The 19,674-nt window shown below is 37.6% G+C and overlaps 1 protein-coding gene across 7 annotated transcripts in view; it reads right to left on the bottom strand.

The window, feature by feature from the left end:
* Positions 1-713: 713 nt before the first annotated feature.
* PCDH15 (protocadherin related 15) overlaps positions 714-19,674 on the bottom strand; it is a 781,344-nt gene continuing 762,383 nt past the window's right edge. For 3 of the 7 annotated variants that reach the window (XM_088020022.1, XM_088020023.1, XM_088020024.1), the window contains 2 exons: positions 4,342-4,450; positions 714-1,283 (listed from right to left, as the gene is read on the bottom strand). In XM_088020022.1, the coding sequence (XP_087876148.1) occupies positions 732-1,283; positions 4,342-4,450 (661 nt within the window). In that variant the 3' untranslated portion in view covers positions 714-731. Of the gene's footprint in view, positions 1,284-2,664; positions 3,508-4,341; positions 4,451-5,187; positions 5,259-14,028; positions 14,068-15,699; positions 15,719-17,887; positions 17,954-19,674 lie in introns of those variants that run through there. The other 4 variants (XM_088020019.1, XM_028104626.2, XM_088020020.1 and 1 more) reach the window with 3 other exon arrangements.

Below are 19,674 nucleotides of genomic sequence, written 5' to 3' on the forward strand. Positions count from 1 at the left end.
ATCACCTACTATGGTGTGGATAGAGTGTTCGTGAAGTACGTGTGCGAAGCGGTTGGAGTGGGGGAGATGCCAGGGAAAGTTGTGAATGGTGTTTATAAAAGAGAGATGATTTCAAGTGTTATTTAAAAGGTCAACAAATGCATATGTAAATATCTGAAAACCTATATCGGACAATAAGGAAAATAGGCTCATGATTCTCAGTAATTTACAAAGATTCTCACATTTGCTATCACTCTGTAATTCTTTCCTTGAAAAAATCAGGATGGTATAGATGGCAACTGTATAAACCCATTACCTGTAAAATGCTCTAATTTTTCCCATTTTTATGAAAAGTAAATTCACAACGTGTACCAAAAAGTGTTGGTACATGTTGGTACTGTGAAGCTGAAGAGTAATCTAGGTTAATTAACAAAATATAAATGATATAACTTAGTAAATTATTTCTCATTTATTAAAATGAAAAAAAAATACCCAACCAAACAGCTAAATGGTAAGTTTAAATGGTATGTTATTCAGGGAATAGAGAGTCTGTCCAGAAAGATTTTCTGGGAAGAACAATTAATTGATACAAAGGCAAGTGCAAATTTGTCTCTTTTTAAACTTTAAAGCATATCGTTCAAAGTTTTAGCTTGTGTGCATGATATAAATCCCATACATCGTTTTCCCAGTGTCAATAAAAAGCACAGTTTATTAAAAACTGAAGTAAAAATCAAAATAACTTTTTAAAAAAATCAGAGTTTTGTCATTGGTATATGGAGGTTGTTCCAGGGGCCCATCCAAAGCTCCTCGTCGTCTGAGTGCGTGTGGTCACTAGGGAATTCCAAAGTCTCCTTGCTGTTCTTACTGTCAACCATGGACTCCTGTTCAACTGTGCTTTTCAGCCTGGGCCCCAATGGCTTCCCTGCGGTACCGTCGGTCCCCACAGGGCAAGGGGCAAACGTAACCAGAGTGGGTCTTGTGTTCATCTTCTCGGTAGAGAATGGCCCCTTCGATAATGTGTTCAGGGGGACATTCTCCTCATGTGTCACTGCCAACTTGTCGAGTTTCTTAAAATGCCTCCCCAGTCGGACAGGGGAAGTCACTTTTAAGGTGTCAGTGAGGCAGGCACGGCGGGTTCTCACCACGGACCCGTTCTGGGCAATGTAGATGTCGCCGTTGATGTTAGTGTGTGCGCTGGGACGGTGAAGGCGGCTTCTTTGACACTCCGGAGCACTGTCTTCTCCAGCAGAGCTCGTTTCGTACTCGCGATCCACAACTAACTTGATCATTCTTTTTCTCGCCCACTGCCAAAATCAAAAACAAGGAGTCACTGTCAAAGGAGTGAAAGGGGCAACGATGACAAGGTCTGTGAAATTCAGAAACGATAGAAAGCCATAGAAGGTTAAAGAACTCAAAAGAGTGAGAAGAAACTCAATATTATTAACAGCACATTCCTTCCTGCCACGTGTCCACTGGTTTTAGAGCTTCACTTCTGAAGACAGTGTTGCTCGGTTAAGCAGCAGACATGTCAGGAGGCACTTGTATTTAGATCAAATTACTGCTCTATATGGGGGAAAAAAAAAGTATATTTAGGTAAGGGCTCTGATCCATTGTTTGACAGCTGCTCTACTCTTCCAGGAAGTTCAATTGAAGGGAACACACAGTATTAGTATATTCTGTTCATTCTAATGCTTCCTTTTCCCAAATTTTAAAGATTTTTTTAACCCACATTCTAATTGCTAATATAATAGCCACAATTTTTGTATCCTTTGAAGTATCCTTTGAAGTATCCTGGTCTTCTGGATCATTTTATTTAAATATATGTGAACTTGAAAGAATCTTCCCATCCTGAATAATTGATTCAGTAATACACAAAAATGAAAATGAATGATTGTAAACTTTCCTCTAGTAGGCAACTGCAACACAATGGACATGTCTACAAATTTATTTTTCTTTGACCAATCCACATGAGAAATGGCAAAGAGCAAAGGTTAACTAATACTAGGTTACTCTCAAAATAGTATCACATTTTTAGAATATGTGAACTACCAATGTGTTGGACTAAGCCATGCTTTTGATTTCCAGATATATATCTCAAATTTACTACGTTTACTTACCCAGAAAGAAGTTTTGTAAAAATTCAATTTTTTTTCTAAATCCACTTTAACTCATAGCCACAATGGAAAAGAAATGGTAAAAACTTAACTGAAATGAATTATCTCCTAATACAAACCCATTTGAACATGTTCGTGATATTTTTTATAATCCTTTTGCCAGTTGAAATGTATATATAGGCAAAATTGTTGCCGGTTTTATCCCAAGGATTTATTGTCTACGGATGAAATAAAAACAGCCCCATGTAGTCCACCGGGCAGGGCCTCACTGGTAATGCATAATGCCATAGTGGATTCACAGAAACTCCACTAGGAGATAGTAACTATTGATGCATGGTTTATCTTGGGAATGGCTAATAGAGGAAGATGAGTCCGTCTGACCCTAGTGCACTCTGATGTACAAGTCTACTTGTAGCGCTTGTATGTTCCCTTTTCGGGCATGCCTCTAATCCTAGGTCAGCTAGAGGTCACGATCATGTTCCTCCCTTGGCTTGTCATTGCAGAAGGCACACAGAAAGCACGGCACACAAGAGCACTCGCCACAGCAAACTCCCACCTCCTGGGCCCTGGCTCAGAGTGCTGTGTTGTCGCCCTCGGAGCCGGATCCCGGGGGCTGCTCCCGGGGTGCTTTCTTGCTGGTCGCCTGCTCGGGCACCTGGAAGCCCCACGGCCCTCCGGACTGGCTCTCGCTGCTGCTGACACTTTGGCCCGGCTCAGAGTCCTCCTCGCTGTCCCCACCTGCCCCCACCGATGCTGACTCCACACTGCCTTCCTCCTCCTCTTCGGGGACCTCAAGGCCTGCTGGCTCCTCCTCAGGGCCCAGCTCGCTCTCCTCTCCTGCTTCCTCCACCCTGGGCTCTTCCTCCAGCTCCTCAGGGGGCTCCTCTTTTCTCCCTTTGACCTCCTTGACCTCTTGACCAACGGGCCGCCTTCGGGCCAGAAAGATGTTTTTCCGGACCTTCTCCTCTTCTGACTCTGCGGACTCTGACTCTTCTGAAGACTCAGGAGTCGAGCTCTCTTCCTGCTCAGAAGGCGTCTCTGACTCTTCTTCAGTGGTCTCTGACTCGCTGAACTCGGATTCTTCCTCGCTGTACTCAGTGTAGTCACTGGACGACTCCTCCTCTGACTCCACTGTGCTTTCTGTGGCTTCATCTTGGTCCAGAGTGAGTTTCAGATAATCTTTATCAGCCTCCTCAAGGCGTCTCTGCCATTCTTCCCCCTCAAGTTCGGTGAGGCCCCTTCGGTCAGCAAGCCCTCTAACTTTCTTGAAAATCATCGGGAAGATCCTGGCTCTCTTCCACGTTGTGTACGTGGGCACGGCTGGCGGTGGCTTCTCAATGGTGACCACTACTTCTTCCTCCTCACTAGGCTCTCTAACTTGGACTTTTGGTTTTCTAATTTTCTTTGTCTCTTCCTGAAAATCACGAAAATGCAATTGAACCGTCAGCAGGGGGATGGTTGTGATGTGACCTTGTCCCACACAGGTCAAGAAGGGTTATAAGGGTTATAACTAGGTTCAGAGAATAAGCACCAAGTTCTCCGTGGTTCATCCCCACTGCATACAGATGGAAAATGATCATGAAAATGTATTTTATTTTGGCTGGTACTTTTTAATGAGGTTTTCCAATTTTTTTTTCTCATTCAGAGTTTATTTTACATCTTAGATCAAAGGAGAAAGAAGTAATTATCACCTCTCCTCTCTCCCTCCCTACACTTTAATAGTTTCATGTGTTTTCTTTAACAAAATTGTAAATAATCAGGAGATTATGATAGTCAAATATCACATGAACTATTCAGATAAACTATTTTCTTACTTTTGAGCAGGGTAAAGCTACAGTGACATTTATTTTGTTTTTTGTTTTGGATAAGTGTTCCAAGTAATATAGGCAAAGTATATAAATGAGTCATGTTAATTAAAAGATGCATAACAGAATTCCATTAAACGTATTGGTGGTGATATTTTACTTCTGATAACTACTTTTCCCTGATTTTTAGGTATGCCCCACATCGTTTGGCAAAAGAGTTTTTATATATTTGATTATAATGTTAACTTTATCATGGCTTTATTCTAGGCATTTGACATTCTATAGAAGGAAATAAACTTGCACAATTTCCTTCTATACACAAGGCAATGAAATGGTCTGTGTTATTAAATTTCTACAGAAAAAATAGTAAGTGAATAGGGTTTCTGATTTTTGAAATTTTTTGCAGCCCGCTATTCAAAAAGGGTTAAACATCACGGCATTACCTCTTCCTCCTCATACTCCTCCTCGGCTTCACCAACTACCTCACCATACTCCTCTGGTCCAGCCGGTGGTAACAGACGGCGACGGCTTCCATATTGAGGCATCTCATACCTGAAACAAACTCACAGCGTTCAACATGTTTCCATGGGATCCTGGTAACCATGACTAAGCTCTGTTTTCTTCTTTGTCCTCATCATTCAGTCAACAGATACATTATATAGCACCTATTGTGCTCCTTGTCAACTAGTTACAAAACCGTAGAGTAAGAACTACAACCTGATGGCCAGTGGTTTTTGCCATGACAGTATCCTAGAATAATAGTAAAAAGAGGTTATTTCAGATTTAAGTTTTGGGAGAGACTGGTGTTTAGAGAAGAGCATATCATGCCTTAATTAGTTGAAGAATTTAGAACAGGAAATAGGTTCTTTGTAAACTACATAGCTTATTCGGGACATAACATCTCTATCTTTACAGTGAAGATCTCTTCCAACATGGTCTGGAAAGGTGTATACATTCTTCTTTTGAAATACTTATTTTTTTTTCTTAATTTCTCTTGGGCAAATCTTGAGGCTGACTAGTTAGATAAAATGTTAAACATCTCATATGCCAGAAATGGTGAATTCAGGAATTGAGCAAATATGTTTGACTTCTATTTCTCATAGAAATAATTTTGAATCATTTTACTGCATCATTAGAGTTGTAGTCAATATCAACATAGAACCAGAACTGAATATAGAAAAATGGATAAAACTTGATTGAAACTAAAAGTAGATATATAATTCCTTTTCAAAGATGAAGTGACATGTATAAAAAAACTGATACTGGATTAAAAAAATCTGAAGATGTACCCATGCTCATAACTGTAATAATCTTGTCCGTATTCCTGGCCAGCATCAATTCCAGACTCCATGGATAACTCCTGTTGTTCAGAAAGAGAAATTGCACTTGAAAATAGATTCTTACCACATTTTAGATCGAACGAATTCAGATTTATTGCCAGACCTAGAATCCCATGACTCTCAGAACGCTCCTGCCAAAAAACCTTAATTACATATGTTAGTCAAACATAATAAAAACTTCTTTTTATCTGATATGAAATAAAGTTATGTCATTAGAAAGAACTGGGGAGGTTAAAAAAAGGTACGCTTTTTCTAATTTAAAGTAACTTATCAGTAGACACTTCATACTTCACTCTATTTTAACTTGTATTAATAGACTTTAGCCTTGAAGGAAATGATAAAGTTACCTTCCTGATTAACAGTTTCATAGCATCCTGAGCACGTCTGTTCATTACATTTACGAAAGAATCTCCTCATAATCATTTATACATTAAATGACATTAATGTGTGATACCTCTCAAGGGTGTTTACATTTTAAAACATACTGCTCACTCTGTATTTAATTATTTAAAAAGGGCACAAGCCCTTTCAAGGTTTCTCCTATAGAAAGATGTTTTTCCTAACATATACACAAACTGCAAAAGTTAACCAAATGAACTGTGCAATGAAGTAAGAAAAGGGAGGGAGGCGAAAAAGTACCCACAGGAAAATAGTGGGTATTTATCCCTAAGGTCATTTATTATTTTGTTGGTCCAGATCTAGTAATAAAAGTCAGGGGGAAAAAAGTCATTAAAAATTGGAATTCACAGCCTTCATGGTGGATATTAATTGCCCAAATTCTAATCAGAAAATGCGATTAAAAATCTGGATTGGGGTTTCTCTCCAAAAATAACAAGATGGCAACACCGGGCTCCATTTCTGTGCCATGAATTTAGGTTCTGGCCCTGCTCGTGGTAGTGATCACGTTCTTGCAGTTGTCCTCTTGCCTTTTACACCCTACCCAGTGCCACAGTCGGCTCTCCCATGTGCGCCTCTCTTGCATCTAGTAACCGCCATTCCCTGGATGCTTCTTCAGGTTGCTACTTTGCAGTGACTTTGCAGCTTACAAATAGTTCGGCAAAGGTGTTCAATTTCATGTTAACACTCCTTCAGTTTACCCACCCAGAATGGCTATAACAAACAAATAGAAGTTTTTAGCAGGGACACGGAGCAACTGGACCTCTCAGACACTTTTGGAGACATTATAAATTCACCAAATCCAGTGGTAAATTTTTAGCAATAATACACAAGTCAAATATATGCATATCCTTTCACAAAAATTCAATATAGATCCATTTATATGCTACACATGTGTACAGTTGTGCACCAAAATACATCATTTGTAACAGCCAAAAACTGGAACCAAGCCACAAGCCCATGAAATACACACTACTGCATCACCCAATAACAAAAATGACTCTCCCAAACAGAACGACGAGCAAAAGTCAGGCGCAAATAGAACATATCCTATAGAATCTTATTTACATAAACTTTGAGAACAGACACATTAATGTATGTCTTAGAAGCCAGGTGAAATGTTTTCAATCAGTGGTAAAGCATACCTTGGATAACCCGCATTGGCTCCAAGACAAACAGAAACTAAAAGGATTGGCAATCACCAAACCAGCCCTACAAGAAATCTTGAAAGGGGTCCTCTTAGCAAAGAGAGAGCCTAAAAGTAACATAGACCAGAAAGGAACAGAGACAATAAACAGTTAACAGTCACCTTACATGCAGTACGATGGCACTAAATTCATATCTTTCAATAGTTACCCTGAATGTAGATGGACTAAATGCCCCAATCGAAAGACATGACCCATCCATATGCTGTCTGCAAGACACTCTTTTTAGGCCCAAAGACACCTCCAAATTGAAAGGGGGGGGATAATGGACACCAAAATCCTTATATCAGACAAATTAGATTTTAAACCAAAGACTATAATAAGAGATGAGGAAGGACACTATATCATACTTAAAGGTCTATCCAATAAGAAGATCTAACAATTGTAAATATCTATGCCCCTAACATGGGAACAGCCATTGATATAAGGCAATTAATAACAAAAGCAAAGAAACACATCCACAACAATAATAGTGGGGGACTTTAACACCCCCCTCACTGAAATGGACAGATCCTCTAAGCAAAAGATCAACAAGGAAATAAAGACTTTAAATGACACACTGGACCAAATGGACTTCACAGATACATTCCCAAAGCAACAGAATACACATTCTTCTCTAGTGCCCATGGAACATTCTCCAGACTAGATCACATCCTAGGTCACGAATCAGGTCTCAACCGGTACCAAAAGATTGGGATCATTCCCTGCATATTTTCAGACCACAATGCTTTGAAACCAGAACCCAATCACAAGAGGACAGTTGGAAGGAACTCAAATACATGGAGGCTAAAGAGCATCCTACTGAAGAATGAATGGATCAACGGGGAAATTAAAGAATTAAAAAAATCCATGAAAACATAGCTGTTCTAACTCTTTGGGATGCAGCAAAGGCAGTCCTAAGAGGAAAGTATATAACAATACAAGCCTTTCCCAAGAAACAAGAAAGGTCTCAAATACACAACCTAACCCTCCACCTAAAGGAGCTGGAGAGAGAACAGCAAATAAAGCCTAAACCCAGCAAGAGAAGAGAAATAATAGAGACCAGAGCAGAAATCAATGAAATAGAAACCAAAAGAACGGTAGAACAGATCAATGAAACCAGGAGCTGGTTCTTTGAAAGAATTAACAAGATTGATAAACCCCTGGCCAGAATTCTCAAAGAGAAAAATGACCCAAATCAACAAAATCATGAATGAAAGAGATCACAACCAACATCAAAGAAATACAATTATAAGAACATATTATGAGCAACTAAATGCCAACAAATTAGACAATCTGGAACACATGGATGCATTCCTAGAGACATATAAACTACCAAAACTGAACCAGGAAGAAACAACACCTGAACAGACCCATAACCAGCAAGGAAACTGAAGCAGTCCTCAAAAATCTCCCAACAAACAAGAACCCAGGGCCAGATGGCTTCCCTGGGGAATTCTTCCAAACAGTTAAAGAAGAATTAATACCTATTCTTCTGAAACTGTTCCAAAAAATGGAAATGGAAGGAAAACTTCCACACTTTTTATGAGGCCAGCATTACCCTGATCCCCAAACCAGACAAAGAATGCACCAAAAAGGAGAATTAAGGACCAATATCCCTCCCTGATGAACATGGACGCCAAAATTCTCACCCAAATAGTAGCCAATAGGATCCAGCAGTACATTAAAAGGGTTATTCACCACGACCAAGTGGGATTGATTCCTGGGCTGCAAGTTTGGTCCAACATCCGCAAATCAATCAATGTGATACAATACATTAATAAAGGAACGAGAACGCTATGATCCTCTCGATAGATGCAGAAAAGGCATTTCAGAAAGTACAGCATCCTTTCTTAATTTAAACTCTTCAGAGTGTAGGCATAGAGGGAACATACCTCAATATCACAAAAGCCATCTATGAAAAGCCCACAGCGAATATCATTTTCAATGGGGAAAAATTGAGAGCTTTTCCCCTAAGGTCAGGAACATGGCAGGGACGTCCACTATCACCATTGCTCTTCAACATAGTACTAAAAGTCCTAGCCTCAGCCATTGGACAACAAAAAGAAATAAAAGGCATCTGAATCAGCAAAGAAAAAGTCCACTCTCACTCTTTGCAGATGATATGATACTTTATGTGGAAAACCCAAAAGACTCCACCCCAAAACTGCTAGAACTCATACAGGAATTCAGTAAAGTGGCAGGATATAAAATCAATACACAGAAATCAGTGGCATTTCTATACACCAATGAGACAGAAGAAAGAGAAATTAAGGATTAGTTGATCCCATTTACAACTGCACCAAAATCCTTCAGATACCTAGTTATAATTCTAACCAAAGAGGCAAAGGATCTGTACTCAGAAAACTAGAGAACACTCATGAAAGAAATTGAGGAAGACACAAACGGAAAAAAAATGTTCCATGCCCGTGGATTGGAAAAACAAGTATTGTGAATATGTCTATGCTACCTAGAACAATCTTGAATGTGTATTCAATGCAATCCCTATCAAAATACCATGAACTTTTTTCACAAAAATGGAACAAATAATCCTAACATTTGTATGGAACCAGAAAAGACCCCGAATAGCCAGAGGAATGTTGAAAAAGAAAAGCAGAGCTGGCGGCATCACAATTCCGGACTTCAAGCTCTATTACAAAGCTGTCATCATCAAGACAGTACGGTACTGGCACTAAAACAGACACGTAGATCAGTGGAACAGAGTTGAGAACCCAGAAATGGACTCCCAACTCTATGGTCAACTCATCTTCGACAAAGCAGGAAAGAATGTCCAATGGAAAAAAGTCTATTCAACAAACGGTGTTGGGAAAATTGGACAGCCACATGCAGAAGAATGAAACTGGACCATTTCCTTACACCACACACAAAAACAGACTCAAAATGGATGAAAGACCTAAACTTGAGACAGGAGTCCATCAAAATCCTAGAGGAGAACAAAGGCAGCAACCTCTTTGACCTCAGCCGCAGCAACTTCTTCCTAGAAACGTCGCCAAAGGCAAGGGAAGCAAGGGCAAAAATGAACTATTGGGATTTCATCAAGATAAAAAGCTTCTGCCCAGCAAAGGAAACAGTCAACAAAACCAAAAGACAACTGACAAAATGGGAGAGGATATTTGCAAATGACATTTCAGATAAAGGGCTGATATCCAAATATATAAAGAACTTATCAAACTTAACACTCAAAAAACAAATAATCCAAGAAATGTGCAGAAGACATGAACAGACATTTCTGCAAAGAAGACATCCAGATGGCCAACAGACACATGAAAAAATGCTCATCAGTCATCATCAGGGAAATATAAATCAAAACCACAATTACATATCACCTCTCACCTGTCAGAATGGTTAAAACTAACAACTTGGGAAACGACAGATGTTGGCGGGGATGTGGAGAAAGGGGGACCCTCCTACACTGTTGGTGGGAATGCAAGCTGGTGCAGCCACTTTGGAAAACGGTATGGAAGTTCCTCAAAAAGTTGAAAGTAGCGTTACCCTACGACCCAGCACTGGCACTACTGGTGCATTTACCCCAAAGATTAAAATGTAGCAATCTGAAGGGTACCTGTACCCTAATGTTTATAGCAGAAATGTCCCCAATAGCCAAACTATGGAAAGACCTCAGATGTCTGTCAACAGATGAATGGATAAAGAAGATGTGGTCAATTAGACAGACAAACAGAATATTATGTAGTCATCACAAAAATGAAATCTTGCCATTTGCAATGACATGGATGGAACTAGAGGGTATTATGCTAAGCGAATAAAGTCAATCAGAGAAAGACAACTATCACATGATCTTTCTGATATGTGAAATCTGAGAAACAAAGCAGAGGATCATAAGGGAAGAGAGGAAAAAATGAAACAAGAAAAAAACAGAGAGAGAGAGAGACAAACCATAAGAGACTCCTAAGCTCAGAAAACCAACTGAGGGTTGCTGGAGGGGAGGTGGGTGGGAGGGATGGGGTGGCTGGGTGATAGACATTGGGGAGGGTATGTGTTGTGGTGAGCTCTGTGTATTGTGTAAGACTGTTGAATCACAAACCTGTACCCCTGAAACAAATAATACATTATATGTTAATAATACAAAAATAAAAGAATGTCAATTAAAAAAGGCGTAGAAGAAACAAAAAAAATAATCACAAAAATCTCATTGGCTAAGATATTGCTACTGTGCAGTAAAGGTCTACATTTAGACAGAAGAAAGTCCTGCCATTTGTGACAGCCTGGGTGGAATGTGAGGGTGTTATATTAAGTAAAACCAGACACAGGAGACAAATACTGGATGGTATCAATTATATGTGGAATACAAACAAAATGTAAAACTCACAGAAATGGAGATTAGAAAAGTGGTTGTGAGGGGCTGGGAGTGAGGAAAGTAGGGAGAGGTTGATAAAATGGTATGCATCTTAATTATAAGATGAGAAAGTTCTGAGGATTGAATGTGTAACATGGTGACTGCAGTTGATACCCCTGAATGTGTAACTGAGATCTGTTAAGTAAAGAAAAGGGGGAACTTAACCGTTCTCACCAAACAGGAAATCACCACAATGTATACTGTAAATATCATACAATTTTGTCAATTATACTTCAACAAAGCTGAAACTTTGAAATATATATGTATTATTTTAATATATATTAAGTATTTATATATATATGTATATGTATATTTCATTAAACCACTTATCTTAGGGGCAAGAAGCAGCAGCCGGGTGAGTGGTCAGGGAAAGGAGAAATAATATCTGAGTGCCAACATGGAGAGGCTTCTGGAGAACTAGTAGGGAGAGTGCACTTTGTAAAAATTGATCTAGCTGTGCATAATGACCTGTATACTTTTATGTCTGTGGGTCTATTTCAACAAAAAGTGTTCATTCCAGAAAGGGGGGTGGGAAATGAGGTCAACAGAGAGCAATAAGAATTGGGACAAAGTTTAGTCTAGATTTGTTATTCAAACTATGTTAACATATATATTTTTTCTTTTCTTACTGGTGAACTTAGATTTTTGAGGCATCTAAAATCCAATGTGATTATATTGGTTTAAATGAAGCAAATTGGTATCAGAACTAAAACTTTGAAACGGCTTGATGAATGCATGCTTAATCTAATATATACAGAGACTGAGAAAAGACGACAAAATGGTTCTGAATTTTAATCCTGAATGGCCATCAATGGAAGAATGGATAAAGAAAATGCAGTACATAAATACAGTGGAATATCATTCAGACTGAAAAAGGAAGGAAGTTGCTGCCATATGCAACAACATGGATGACCTTGAGAACATTATGCTAAGTGAAATAAAGCAGTCAGAGAAGGACAAATGCTGCACGATTCCATTGTACAAGGTATCTGAAAGAGTCTCCTAGAAGCAGAAAGTAGAATGATGTTGCTGGGGGGTGGGGAGAAGGGGAAATGGGCGCTGCTTTCAACTGGCATAAAGTTGCAATTAAGCAGGTTGGAAAAGTTCTGAAGATCTGTACAACACTGTGTTACTATAGTTAACCACACTATTATGCACTTAAAATTTGTTAAGAGGGAAGATCTCTAATTTTTGTTCTACAACAATTAAAAAAGATTTTTAAGTTGAATCTTAATAACTTTTAGCGATAATGAAAAACAAATATCTATGGAAGTATAATGCAACTGAGTGGATTTCAGATTTTAAGACTTAGAATCATTTTTCTTTACACACAATTTTTTTTTTTTCCTACAGGGAGAATAAAGCTGAGCTTTTGGTAGTTACGATATATATCTGGTGTCAGATGACTTTAGAAATATTACAGAAGGACAGAAGCAACTGGGAAGAAATTCAGGAAACTTAATCCTTCATTCAATCGGTCACTCTGTGGTCTGAGCTCGGTAGGAAAAGACGCAGGATGGTAGAAGGGAATAATCTGAAGGGTCCCTCTTAGATTCTTCTACCATCCATTACTGAAGGCTAGAACATCAATTATTCAGAAAAAGATAAATAAATCAATGGAGGAAGCACATGGTAACCATTAAGATTCCCCTGCTGCCTAATTCAGTCCCTGTTGCCACACATTTCTGCTAACCCCACAGAGAAGCCAGGATTTTTTTATTATTACTCTGTTCAGTTAGCCAACGTATAGAACATTAGTTTTTGATGTAGTGTTCACTGTAAGCCAGGATTAATTTAGTATCTGACAAAGAATAAACATGTATGCTAATGCAAACAACAGCAAAAAAAATGACTACCAGTTACAGAATTTCTTCCTACCATGCTCCAGTTGCTGTGGTAGGAGCTTATACACTAAATATGACTGCCAAGATTTTATAGAAGATGAAAATGCTACTCGAGAGGGTGCATATCTTGACCAAAGTCTTGCATCCAGGAATTGGCATTTGGCTTTTAAGTCCAACTTATCTGATTCAATAGTCTATGGAGATGCCTTCACAGAAATTTTTGCTAAAACTTTATAAAAGCTGAATATTCCTGCCCATCAACCTCCAAATTTTGGAGAGTAAATTCTAATCACAAAATGCCTCTCTCTAATAAAGATTCTGTTGTGTTTTTTTTAAAAGAATACAACAAATAATTTTTAAGTGGAACTTATAAAATACTAAATCTGCCAAAATAGACATTTAAAATTAACGTTTTTTGAAGTTAGCATATGAGCATAAGTATGAATTATACGCATTATATAATTCTGAGTATCTTTTCCTCGTTGCAGAAGAAAATGTCATAGGCACTTTGAAGTAGACACGTGCCCAAGGCTGTATATTTCCGATCCCATGATTAAAGACTATTTATCACAACCCAGTTTCTGCCTTGCCTTATTTCAGTGTCGACACCAGCTTTCTTTCCTCAAACACTGCCTATTCCAAAGCTCATCTCAGGAATGGTTCTGATGAATCTAGATCCACTAATTCAAGTGACTGATCTGGTTCATAATTTGTCTCATTCAATGATAGCTTGCTTTCAATAGGAGCAAAGGTCTTATTTGTCTAACTCCTAGAGAATGAAGCTAAAAATTTGGAATTTCAGCCCCCCGCAAGCAAGAGAGAAGTGATTTGCTTGCTTACTTATGTCTTTGTTTCCACTTTAAACCACCCCTTCTCTGTCTTATGAAATCATGCCATGTGATTACACTCTGGTGTGTGTAGGATGGGCCTTAACGTTACATAAAATATTGTGGTGACTCAGTGAGGTCGAAAAGAAAAAGAAAATTGATACCTCTGGTTTAAGAAGAGAAGGCCTCAGGAGTTGCTGTTGCTGCCAAAGGAAATTAAAATAGAAAAAGGTTTAGAAAATAATTCCGGTGGAAAAGGGAGATCATGATTGAAAAGAGAGAAAAAAAAGGCCACAGCTTAAAACTGGTTACCTTGGGATTATGAGTTATTATTCCTGTGATAGCCACCAATATTTTGACTATTGATGTTGGAATGTGAAATAAAGAATTAGTTTGCATTTCATCATGGTTTTAATTAACATCTAAGTTAATCACCTTTAATAAATGAAAACCTATAAGTAACTTTTTGTTCAAACTTTTTCGTGTAAAAAGTTATTTACAATTTTAAAAGCACTTCAAGTGCCACAGGATCCTTTTGAACAAACTTAACCCTGTTTTAAATTGCCCCTCTTTTTTTCTCCCCAATCACATTAAATGTAATCAGGTTCATTATTGAGAAGGGTAGAGCACATAACATAATGATATAGTCGTAATATACTCATCATATTTAAGAAATGCTCCCCATTTTTCTTTTTACCAAAACCTGGGTTGCTTTTAGTCAAGCATTGAGCATGCTTTTGGAAATTCTTCTGTGATCGGGGAAATTGTCCTTCCTTGGATTTTGCAGGGATCACTCCTTACTGCATCTCAGCCTCCCCCAGACTCAAAGGAAACACGTCTCTATTGGTTTGTTTCCTGATAATTTATCCTTTAAACACATGGGAACAAGAGACACAGTTCAAGTTTTGGTTGATCCACTCTTTGAGGGAATGCTTACACAAATCTTACATGGGAATGACACTGGCAATGTGGGCAGAGAAATTCCGGGAGACCATTCCAGTGGCGAACTAGCCGTTGGAAACGGCCAGGAGAACAGCCATGTGACTGAAGGGAGGCTCGATTTTCCATGACGCGGCTGTGAGTGACTTTGTCTAGTTAAGGCATTCATCTAAAGGAGCAGGAAGTTGAAGGTAGAGATAGTCTGATCCAATCTGTTAGCTATGATACCTGTCCCTGAAAACCAGTTATTCTTAAATGCATTCATCTGGATTTCCAAATACATTAGGACTAGTTCATTCTGAACTAGTGGCCAGTCAGGTCGTGAGCTCATTTCACTGTCTTGACTGGGAAGCTGTCTGCTCAACTCAGCGAGGTTCTTGTCACCTCACTGACGGCGCCACTTTCAGGATAGCTGGGCCAAATCCCACCGGCTAGATTGTCCACCATCTTCTCCACAGACCCAAGAGTCACACGAACACGATGGAGAAGCCAGAGATATCTCATAGTCTGACTCTTGAAAACTCTTTACGGTCTGAAGCTCTCCTGTGTTAGGAAGGAGCTTTGGACTCTGGTAAAAGGGACACAAGTCCCAGGTTGCTAAAGTAAGTTTCTAGCCTTAGAAAAATAAATTTGGGTGAATGTCACAATACTGAGTAATAGCAATTCAGGAAACAATACATTTAACCTTGGAAAGGGGAGCATTTGATATTTGTTCACCCACTTAAAACCCCAGAACAAACCAGCAACAGGTATAAAAGACAATAAGTAGCAGAGCATACTTACAAGTTTTACTGAAATAAAGGAAAATACCCTACCTATGAAAGAATGAAAATCAGTCCTGCCTATAAAGCAAATATTTTCCTAGTAAGCTTTATATAACACCATAAAGCCCTTACCTCTGATGCATAACCTCTCCTGCAAGGCAGAAACAAAGAAATCAGTATTAAACAACTTAGAGTTTCAGATTAAATAAAATTATAGATAAGGGCTTTTTTTTTTAATCTGAAAAAAATGAGAAGGTAATTTTTACTAGAAACTGTCTTAGTGAGAAATACATTTTGTGGCAGTTTATCAGGACAGGGGGATCAAGGTTTCATGCCTACATTACTAAAACAATTATCAGCCCAGACTTTTCATGCCCTATCAACAGCACACCTTACACAATCTATTTTATCTCAGTGATGTATAGCACACTTTGACTCTCTTATTAACAACTGGATTAAAAATATTCTATATCATCTCTAACCTAGACAAGTCTTAATACATATAAGAAACTCATTTGGGGAAAAGATATGTTTTATACATGAAGAGCATATCGATACAGGATAAAAATGACCTTGATGCCTAGAATATATTCTTCCAAACGTCTGTAAGATGTTTTTTTGTCTGTTTGCATCAATTTATTCTAAAAATAATGAATGCAGAATACTGACTAGCTTTTAAGGGTCAATGACATTCTGAGACATAAGAGCTGAATACTTTCATTTTCATTTCATATTCAATATTACCATACAGATTTATAAAGTTCAGGGACCACAAGTTGGGGGAAACGTTCCACTGTACTTGAGAGGGGGGGAAATATATATACACACACACACACACACACACACACACACACACACACACACACACACACACACACAGGCTTTCAGTGTTGAATGTCATTAATTATAAAGATTTTTTTGTCTATTATTTACAGTTGACCTAAAGTACTGTACGTATTGTATGCTGTTATGAACCAAGTATACAAAGCTAGTAACTGCTATGTAGAAGCATATACATAACTTTAAAGTCCAACAAAACAATCTCTGTAGAGAATTTCTTTAAAATATTATAAGGCCTTGACAAAATAAGTCTACTTATCTGAACACATCTTAAGTGCTTAAGGCATTGCTGATTGAAATGGTTGGTCATAATGCTAGTGTAATGCTTACTTAATCCTATTGGCAATTCATTATTTGAAATGGTTCTTTAATGAGTTTTGCTTCTATGGTTCTGCCAATAGTTAATGAGAATGATAATCATTCTAAAGCATTTAGAAGTTTCCTCAATTTGTATCTTTCAGAGAATAGATAGATAGTGACAGCTCATACTCTGGTTTTGAGAATCCAGTCACATAGGTGATATAAAGTATCCAACCAAAGCTGGACTTTATTCCCCAGGATATTTAAGCTGACTTTTTTCATTAGGAGCCTTTTCCCTACATGTAGAAAATAAAGTATCAAGAGATGAGCTACACTGTTTTCAGTTAACAAAGTTAACTTTTAGTTAACAAATAACTTTTTGTTATCTTTCATGTGGTTATTTGTACTGTTTGTCCCAGCTCAAAGGCAGAATGTGACTTGGAAAAAGCACACAACAGAATCACTGTGTATCACTGTAGGCTTTCAATTAACACGATTTCCTGTTCATCCTTCTAAGACCAGTCATATAATATTGATGCATTTTTATGTAGATTATATCCACTGTGTATTAGTTATTCACTTCACACCTTTTTTATGCGTTAAGCATACTTTTAACAATAAGGAAAATGTATGGTGACCTACTTCTGTCTTTTATAAAGGTATCTAATAATTTCTTACACACTAATTAGCACATAATGAATGGAGAAGAAAAAAAATGGTGTTCTTTCTCTGGAGGTTGGTTGTCAGGTTGTGGGGGCTCAGGGACTGAGAAGAGGAATAATATTTTGGCCCGTGTACTCAGAGAATTATTTATAGGTCTCGTGCAGAAGACGTTCTAACTGACTTTTGTGATGAAGTCAGAGATCTCTAAACAGAATGAGTAAGTAAAAAACTAGATTAAATATAAAACATGGGAATGGATGTTTCATTTGAAAAGCCTAAGATACTAGTAAAACAGACTAAGTAAATTTTATTTAAAAAAATGTTGTAGAAAATGTTATAAATTCAGTAAGGCCGTAGATACCTACATAAAATTGGTATTTGGAGTTCTTATATTTCTTTGTAATTATTTAGAGAATACATTATCAAGGAATTTCTTTCACATATCCAATAAGTCGATACAAAATAGTTTTTAAAAACACACAGTCATATCAAAGGCTTACACACTCATGAATAATACCTTGTCAGAGTCCGCCAAATAGCACAAGTTCTCATGCATATGACCGGCTGCCAACAAAAACTCCAACTGAAGTGTTTCAGTGAAAGAGAGAAAAAAATCATGTTCAAGAACCCCAAGAAGAAAATTCCTCTTGATTTGGATGAAAAGAATCTGAATCAGAGGAGCCATTAGATTTATAGCTTTTTTTAAAAGTCTGATATTATTAATTAGGGATGACAGACCAAATACTTGAAGAAATGTCACATAATGTAAGAGCTGAACAAAACCTTTGGAATGATGCATTATAGGGCCCTGAGCCTATATTAATATACTTACAGTGGAAATGATCAAGCGAGACTTTTGCCTATATTTTGAAATTGTGCTTTGTTTTCCTGTGTAGACTTTTATCTCCTACAATATTAAAACTGCAGAATAAATCAAATAATTACACTTGCATTCAAAGTGGGGAATTACAAATAAAATTTATTCCATGTGTTATATGGGAAAACTGTGTAATTACTTGCTGGTCAAGTGCAGCTTTCATTAAAAAGATAGCACTTAGCTGAGCTGATGCCTTTAAGACTTTGCCGAACTGAGTTCTGAGAACAACTACAACATAAAATTTCTTTCTGAAGTATACATTTTTATCCTATTTGCCTAATACAAAGAATAAAGGCTTATATAAAACTGATGACAGTTCGCTAGATATATTCCTTCTTGATTTCTATTTAATGTGTTTATATTTTATTTGTACAACTAAATTTGGATGACTTATCCAGAGTAATGAGAGGTAACTATTCGGCGCACCTGGGTCGCTCAGTCGGTTGAGCCGCTGCCTCGGCTCAGGTCATGATCTCAGGGTCCTGGGATCGAGCCCCATAGTCAGGCTCCCTGCTCAGCAGGAAGCCTGCTTCTCCCTCTCCTCTCTATCTCTTGCTATCTCTCACTATCTCTTGCTGTCTCTGTCTCTCCCTCTCAGATAAGTAAATATAATCTCTAAAAAAAAAGGTAACTAGAAATGAAGCTAATACACTTTTCTAAAATTTTGACAAACATAATTGATAAACAATAAATTTTTTTTAATTTTCATCAAATAGTAACTAAATTCATACTAGATAAACCTTTGTAGACATTTATTGAAACTTATTTTGATGAAACTGATTAGAATTTCTTTATTAAACTATTAAACTGGAGAAAAATATTTTCTTTGAAGGAGAATCTTCTGATAAAATTATAATTATGAGATGATACCACATTATGAGATGATATCAAAATGTGGACAAGCAAAACTGAAGACCACTTTAAACATCTGTGGGAAAAATGAAATGTCTTACAAAAGCCAACAAGATTTATTTTCATCATAAAGAAGGGAAGAAAAAGCATAATGAGAAAGAAACAGAGTAAGAGCATAATTGAAAAAGTAAAAGATTTTTCAAATGTATAAGCATACTAGTAAGATAAAAGCAAGCCAGAGTAAAGAATATTCTTGTAGGAAAACAGATGACTACATCTTACAGCACCTGGGATTTATTTTGGAATACCATAATATCTGTCAAATCCTACATTTCTAGATACATAACATTTTTACTTTGGTAGTGTTTAAACTTACCAAATACATGGTCTTCAAGGAAAGAACAGAACCTATGATATCATTTTTTTTTTAGATTATTTTAACAGTTTGCTTTTTTTTTCCTGAAGCACTCAATAAAACTATGATTAGAAAGTAAACGTAGGCATTACTGCATTAACATGCTAACAAGCCACTGGTTTAAGCGAACTTTCTTGCCCACATATTCCCATTGAAAAAT

This window comes from Eumetopias jubatus, unplaced genomic scaffold, assembly GCF_037043125.1.
Source record: "Eumetopias jubatus isolate StellerSeaLion01/CBP00866 unplaced genomic scaffold, mEumJub1_p1.0 scaffold_17, whole genome shotgun sequence".
In the NCBI taxonomy this organism is placed as follows: domain Eukaryota; kingdom Metazoa; phylum Chordata; class Mammalia; order Carnivora; family Otariidae; genus Eumetopias; species Eumetopias jubatus.